The sequence below is a fragment of the Apteryx rowi genome, unplaced genomic scaffold (genome assembly GCF_003343035.1).
Source record: "Apteryx rowi isolate R43461 unplaced genomic scaffold, aptRow1 scaffold_8, whole genome shotgun sequence".
In the NCBI taxonomy this organism is placed as follows: Eukaryota; Metazoa; Chordata; class Aves; order Apterygiformes; family Apterygidae; genus Apteryx; species Apteryx rowi.
In genome coordinates this window covers 7,886,426-7,894,083 of record NW_020451093.1, presented here as the reverse complement: position 1 = coordinate 7,894,083, position 7,658 = coordinate 7,886,426, and the positions used below count along the sequence as shown (strand labels likewise).

The 7,658-nt window shown below is 42.0% G+C and overlaps 1 protein-coding gene across 2 annotated transcripts; it reads left to right on the top strand.

The window, feature by feature from the left end:
* The first annotated feature begins 219 nt into the window (after positions 1-219).
* RBM43 (RNA binding motif protein 43) lies at positions 220-5,603 on the top strand. 2 transcript variants are annotated; one of them, XM_026089091.1, is made up of 4 exons: positions 220-267; positions 2,338-2,536; positions 3,054-3,148; positions 3,230-5,603. In XM_026089091.1, exons 1-4 carry the CDS (start codon positions 232-234, stop codon positions 3,965-3,967), a joined length of 1,068 nt encoding a protein of 355 aa, XP_025944876.1. In that variant the 5' UTR covers positions 220-231; the 3' UTR covers positions 3,968-5,603. The 2 variants fall into 2 exon arrangements, with proteins under 2 accessions (XP_025944876.1, XP_025944877.1); XM_026089092.1 differs by lacking the exon at positions 220-267 and adding an exon at positions 381-514.
* Positions 5,604-7,658: the final 2,055 nt, after the last annotated feature.

The window sequence follows — 7,658 nt, the reverse complement described above, 5'->3', positions numbered from 1 at the left end:
CGTCTGGACTGCGGTGCCGGCGTGCTTCGTTACGCAGCTGTCCACGAAGGTGCGTTCGCTGCCCGCTTCCCGCCCTCGCGCCCCTTCCACCGCCCGGCCGCAGCCTAACGGACGCTGCCGCTGGAGAGCGACGCGGGCCGCCGAGGCAGGGGGCGGCGGGGGCGGCGGCAGCGCCCGCCCAGCGCGGGAGGGGCCGGCGGCGAAGCGGAACCCGGGACCCGCGGCGCGGCCATGGCGGGCGCCTCCGCGGCGGCTCCTCAGGCGCAGGTGAGCGAGGGGACGCGAAGCGGCGGCGCGGAGCCCCCGGCCCCGCCGCGGCCTCGGCGCGCAGGCGCGTCCCGCCCTTGCGGCGCTCGTTAAAAACTTAAGTGCGTTAAGTGCAGCAGCGCCGTGATGGCTTTGTTGTTGCCTTCTCTCATTCCTCTCGACTGAAGTAATACTTAGTGCTCTAACAGCACTGAGGATTTTATGGCAGCTTTCGCCTCAGCTTTCAGTTTTCTGGTGTTAATAACAGGTCTGATTTTTCTCCCCCTTGTATTGATGTTTTAGATTTTTTTTATAGCAGCGTGAACTGCTGAGATCTCTTTGCGCCTTCCTGTCTGCTCTGAATCGTCTCTTCAGTGTTTATGTAGCGTTTCGCTGTCCTAACAACAACAGCCGTTCACGCTGTAGCTTACTTGGAAGAAAACAATATTCCTTTTTTTCAGGCAGTTTAACAAAACACCAAGCTCCTGAGTTACCTCGGGGCCTTCTGAGCTGAGGCGGCACGGCTTTGGTCCCCTGCAGGCCCTCGGGGCCTTGGCGGCTGCGGGATGGGGAAGTTGCTCGGCTGCTGCCTCCGATTAGCCGGGTTGGGAGGTGCCCAAAACGGACTTCCAAAAACTCCTAACCCCAACAGAAGACACTAGCGTTTCTCCAAAATACCGGCTGACAAGGCGAGGGACGCTGCCTGGCTGCTGCTCTTGCGGGGGGGGGGGGGTGCGCTGGTTGCGTGAGGCGCAACTGAGGAAACTCTTAACGTAAAACTCCTCATCTCGGAATCACCCTGTTTTTGCTTTCTCTTTGTGCTGACTGCTGCAAAAAAACTTGCTGTTCAGATGCACGTTCCCATCGGGGAAAAAAAAAAAAAGCATCTAATATGATTTAAGCTCTTGGCTCTTTAAATTTGATGGATGGTAAAAGCAGGCCTCGTGCCTTCCTGAATTAAAAGCAGTGCAAGGTTACAGTGTCTCACTGAATGTCTCCTCGCTCCCTTCAGAAATACTATAGCGGGGGTCCAAAAAGGTTTGGATGCATGTCAGTGAAAAATTAGTCTCCCGTGGCACATTTTGCAGGCTTTCTAACTGCTGTGCTGGCCCTAATATTTTAGGCAGCACGGGTCCAGAAAAATCTTTTTAAGAGAAGTCTAAAGAGTTTAGAAAAAAATTAACCTCCAATACAGTCACTCAGAAGTTACTGACAGTTTGTTCCCACAAACGCTTCTATGCAGACATACTAAATTATTTACTTTCTTCCAAAAAGTCAATGAACTGTTACAAAATTTACTCAGTGTTCAGTAATTTTGTCATGATATTCCCAGTGAAATATTACTGTTTATTTCTGTGTAATAATGGAAGGAAAATATGCTTTTCTTTACAAGACATAGATGCAAATCCTATTTAGGATGGGTTTCATGTTTGCAGCATTGGGAGGTTTGGTTCTGATGAAAATCATGTGTGTATTTAGTTATTTTATGCACAGCAAATCTCAGATGACTGGGATTATGTTCTTCCAGTTTAACAAGGTTATCCATTTAATAAGTGGAGAGGGATGAGTCAGAGCATAACGCTAGATCCCAGCTCTCATGAATTTAACAAGGAAGGACTATCCAAATCTGACCCTACCATTCTGAAATGACAACCCTTATTCAAACGAACATGCAATTAACAATTTTCATTCTCTTAAAATTCTAAATATTAGAATCAAAGTGGAGCAAAGAGTCTTAACAGTGTGACACTGATCTCTTCATTTGGGAAGCTGTTAAATTTAGTTATAATCTTTACTGCTCTAACAAAAGAAGATACTGAAAGGGTGTAAATTACTTACAGAGTCAGGCCATTTTTACTCCACGGTAATGTAAAGGTGCCTGAGGGAAGTCTCTCATTCTCAGGAATCAAAATCTGATTCAGCAGTCTTCCTAATTTGTCTGCTGAATGGGGATGTTTTCTGTGCTAAAGGAACGGAAGTCACAGTAGCTGTCAGGGTGGATTTGGGTAAATATAAGGGAGAGAATCAGTTAATGGTGAAACTGTCACTGGTGCTACCTGTGTTTACAGTGTGTCGTGTCTGTGTACACAGGCAACAGGACAAGCTGCTAAATCAGCAAGGACGGTTGTCGTCTCCGGTGTTCCGGATGGCCTTCTGAACAATGATGTCATGACTGATATACTGGTGATTCATTTCCAAATGGCGAAGAACAATGGTGGCGATGTGGAAGAAGTTACGTATCCAACAATGGAGAAAGGAGTTGCATATATAACTTTTGAAGATCCAGAAGGTATTTAAATTAATAAACCATAGAAATCATAGCTGTCACCCAAAGAATTAGTCATAGAACGTTAACCTTAAAACAAACCACTTCAAATTGTGTACTGGTACTAGGATTTTATATATCTGGAAGACTAACACCTCTTTTTTAGTCAGTCAAGTTTTAGGATTTTACTTCTGTTCAGAAATAGTCATAACTCTGAACAGGTTTCATGCAAAGTGTTGGTTTGGTTTGGTTTTAGGGCTAAATTTATACCCTGCATAACAGACATGAATTTTATAGTCAGGCCTTTGGGAATAAATCTCTGCCAATTAATATTCTAAGAAGACAGACTTCTGTCTCTCGCCTCTGAAAAATTTTGACTGATGCATGAAATATTAGGCAAGAGTATTAAACCTCCTGTTTATATGCATGGAAAATTGTTAGCGAAAACATCAAGAGAAAAACACCTGTGAAGTGCTCCAGCCATCAGACTGGCTAGCACATTATCTTACTGTAGAACAAGTGAATCTGATTTTCTCTATAGTTGTAGAGAATGTTCTAAAGAAGGATGAACATCGACTAGAAGACAAGAGGCTGTCCAGATACTATCCTCTGAAAGTAACCCGCTACTGTGAAAATGTAAGCTCATTCATTATTTATTTAATCAGACATCCATTGCTATGTTAACTATTACCTAACTTCTCTAATTTAAAATTGTAGGTCTTCACCTCTGTCACATCTGTCCTCAATATGTCTATTTTCAAAGATCAATTTGTTTTAGAAGATCTGATACAAGAACTTAAAAAGAACATCACGGCTTTGAACTTTGGTTGTTTGCAGTCCAATGGGCATATTTCTGTTCAAGGGCCGTTTCCAGCAATCAAATTGCTAAAAGACTTTCTCTTATTAAAAGCAAAACCCCTTTCAGAGAAGGACAAAAGAGAAGAAAATAAGCACCATCAGAGACCAAAGAGAAGGCTCCAGCAGCAAAGACTTTCCATGGAGACAAGTAATTTCATTCCTGACCCAGATGGAGAAAAACAGGTGGTTGTTCTTGACACAGATATATACCACTACATGAAACACTTTTTTTTCAAGAAATTCCTAGTAAATTATGGTGTTGTGATTTCTGACATAACTGATGGTGAGATAACTACAGTGTATCTTGAGAATGCCAGAAGTAGGTCTGGCGCTGGTCAGGTTTTAAGAGTCAAAGAGGAAATTGAAAATCAGTCTATAAAACTTCATAACAGTTTACGTAAAGAAAGGCTCTATCTTGAGGGGCACACAGGAGATGAAAAGCAGAAATGTAAACAGGCGTGTGAAACTGTAAAATCCCATTACCCATATGTTTTGATTATTCCTTATGATACTCACATTGATATTATAGGAAAATCTTCTGAGATTTTTGAATTCACAAAGGAAGTAAGCAGAAAGATTCAGAGCCAAAAAAATTAGCTAGAAAGATCATGTTCACGTGGCTGCTGCAAGTGAAACAAGTCATCTCTGATTCCCAGTGAAGAACAGCAGGGCAATAGGGAAGCCCTTTTGCTCGGACCTCTAGATAACCATGTTTTCAGTTCTGCAACCTTTCTCATAGGATTTCAAAGCACTTTACTGAACAAGAACCAAGCTTGTTTGCACCAAATATTTGCCATGGGCAGTTTCTTATTCCATGTAAAAACCCCATTGTACCTTTGGCCTTTCTTTACACATTGTGCTTCTAATACAGACTGTACTGGTATAACCTGTGCACCCTGTGTCACCGCAGATCTCATTTCTCCCACTCACAGTCTGGGAAGTCTGCACATTAGGGTAAAAAACCTGCATCTCCCCCAAATATCAAATTAAATTCAGAATAGGAAGCAAATCATCTTTGTGTCTCTCGTGACATGATGAGAAAAGAGGAATATTTAAAGAGTTATTAGCATAGGAAGTTAGACCTACAAAGCTAGATAAGCCAATGTGATACAAAATACTACAGCAAAGTTAGGATATCTTTCTTTGTGCAAGGAGATGACCGCTGAAAACAGGAACAGTGGCCTTTTTCTATGACCTTCATCTGCAGAAGAAAGTTCTTGTCATTGAGATGCACGAAGAAGGTAGAGCTTTGACACTTGAGAAGAGGGAACACATGCTAATTTTACAGGCTTCTCACATCCTGAGAAAGACCTTAGAAGCTGGCACTAGAAGTTCTTGACCCAAGAAAGTAAGTGATTTTGTTTTCATAGGAGTGGTGCAGTTTTTTTCTTTGACAGTGGTAACAGCACCTGCAGTGTCCCTTGGCAGTGTCCTATGTTATTTAGACATGGGAGTATATCCAAAGTTTTGATGTGAAAATCTTGGGGCATTTAAACTTTTGAATCAGGTTTTGCTTATACAATTCTTATGCCCAATATAGTGATACAGAGTCCAAGTCATCTTCAGTTACAGATACTCTGAACAGGAGCATTTTTTTTTCTGTGTGAAGCTGGTCAGTCAATATAATAACTAATTAGGGACAGAAACACCCTTATGCCTTACTGATACTTTCCAGTTGTGTTTTCAAGACCAGTGTTAGAGGTTCCAAACAGTGGGGTGTCTGCCACCTTCATAAGAATTTCACAGTCTAATGAAGAATTAGTTAATATTAGTTACTTTCTAGATTTTGACAGGTCTCAATGTGTGTGTATATATATATAGTTTAAAAAATCATCCTTGTATGTGTTATTTTGGCTTTACAGAGCTATCGGAATGGTATCTGTCTGTCAGTCTTGCCCTTCACTTTCATTTCTGGGGTTAAATGACTGTTGTTAAACCTGAATGCTCGTTACAGAATTCCACCTTGTTCATTAAAATTAGGGACTAAGCCAGTCCACAGTAGCGCAGTCTAGTATTTTTTTAAAAAACAAGTTTAATTTTTCTGTATTCATTATAAGGTTCCAAATGCACCCCCCCAATTTAGGCTTTTAAAAACTTTTTTTCTAAATTAGTTTCATTTTTTGTGACATGAGAATGTTCAGAATACTTTGTCAAAACATACAGAACACTTGCTCTTTTGTCTTATGTGCATGCAAAGCTTTTATATTTTTAAGGCATTAAAGAAATGAGTTATTCAAAATATTGTGTGTGTTTTCCTTGTTTTCCTTAAACCAACTCCCAGTTTTTTGTTTGGAAGCCCACCATGCTTTAGGCATTTTCTTGCCATGACTGAATATCCATTACAGTTATGCCAGTGGAAGATCAAGTTGTTAAACTAGTACCAATGCTGTGTATTAAAATATACTGTCAAAGTGGGGAGATGATGAGCTTAAGTACTTTGCTGAATTGGAAGGGGTGTGTGAGGGGGGGAGTAGTATTTAAAGGCGTAGTCTCTTCCAAGTTCCTCTGCAGTCAGTAGGTAAACCAAGAGGGAGTCAGAGGTGGAGCTGAACGCAGGAGCCCAGAATCAGGCCCTGGAAGAGCCCCTCGTCTGGTCCCCACTGACCAAGTAGACAGCTCTCCAACAGTTTGCTTCTCTGAATACTCCCCATAGAGCTTAAACAAAGACAGGAAGTTTTTCAACCTTGTAAAAGAGAAAATCCTCTATGAAGGGATAATCCTTTAATGAAATTAGTGCTCCTTCTTGTGTCTGGATTGGTCTTTTTCCAGGGTCTCATTTTTTTCTGATTCACAGCATTAGTATTTCCTATTCACTTCAGTAAATGTTTGAGGCTAGAATGGTAAGCCAGTGGCACTGACATCACTTTGAGTAGTGACGGGCAGGTTAGTCCTGACAGTGAGCTATATTGCTTTTTGAATCCAGTTTGACAACAGAACCATTTACAGCACTGGTACAGGTAGCATTCAGTTCTTGCTTCCTGGGTATTAGGTCAAAACCTGAAAATCTTGAAAAGATCACAGTTAACTAAAATCATTAATTTAAATACTTACAGGTAAGTTCCAAGCCAAAGTGTAGTGCTACTTCACTTACAAATCAGATCTCATTTAAGTAGTTCAGCAAACAGTGACACTGACTGCGCTGCTATCTCCATGGGCTCTGCTGTTGCTTTGTCATGCATAACCCAGGCCGGGACAGACTGATTTGCCTCAGTTCTTCTGCAGTTTTCATTTGCTCCAGAGGGGTACCCCACATCAGCTCGAGGGGAGCGAGTGGCAACGTCAGAGCAGCTGAGGAGCTGGTTCCGGACCATACTTTGGTTGTAACAGTTCCTCTTCAGGTCCGCTTTTAATATTCCCCTTTGCCACAGTGTCCTTGCTGGTGCTTGGCTGCTGAATGCTCCAGTCGAATGCTTATCCTACTGGCCAGCGTTGTCTCATGGTTTCCTGGTGCTCTCCCATCTGCTCTCTCTGGTCTTACACCAAGGATGTAATTTCTTTGGACAAAAAGAGCATTGCTTGTTGCTTTGTGTTTGTGGAGGGTCTAGTAAATTGGGATCTTTGTCCATGGTGCATTAATAAATAATAGCTATTGTTGTGTTCCCAGCTTTCTGGGCCTACTTTTTCATGTCAGATTTGCAGCAACATCATAAGGGGAAGCCTTGCGCTTGTCGTCTTTGATGGTGTGCTGTAGCTGTGCAAGGGCAGGGTAATGAGCCTGCGACTCTGACTGAGCTGCTTTTTTAGGCTTAACCCCGCAGAGGAACCTGCTTTCTGTAGCAGAAAGAAAATGTCAGCTGTGATCCACTGGGATAGACTGGTGTTTGCTGTAAGATATATAACAGCACTTCAGCAGAAAAATAACATTATGAGTGCAGCCAGTATTTGTTACCTGCATTCATGATGCAGATACCATGGAAAACAATAGATGTTTAGCAAAAAAGACAGCTCCATTTCATCCTTATTGTGAATACCTAAACAAATGCAACAAAAAGAATCAGCATTAGGTCTGCTAACACTTGCCAGCTCTCATTCTCACAGCTATTTTCTTTGTCAAGCAAAGAAAATATCTGTTAAGCTCCCCTTGACATAGGCATTTAATATTTGTGTATATTGAAAAATACCTGGGAAGGTATATTAGATGTTATTCCTAGATCTAAACCATTGATGCTCGCTCAATATTCTCAGCATCAGGTTTGCACTTTTAATTTGAATAGAAAATTTGCCCATGAGACCTCGATAAAATATTTCTCCTTATTGCTGTGCTGACACTTGCTGCCCTTCACCAGGA

Excerpts from the sequence above, each read along its gene's own strand:
- RBM43 (XM_026089091.1), top strand. The coding sequence starts at position 232 with ATGGCGGGCGCCTCCGCGGCGGCTCCTCAGGCGCAG. Across the intron at positions 2,537-3,053 it reads AACTTTTGAAGATCCAGAAG|TTGTAGAGAATGTTCTAAAG; the intron begins GTATTTAAATTA and ends TTTTCTCTATAG. Across the intron at positions 3,149-3,229 it reads TAACCCGCTACTGTGAAAAT|GTCTTCACCTCTGTCACATC; the intron begins GTAAGCTCATTC and ends TTAAAATTGTAG.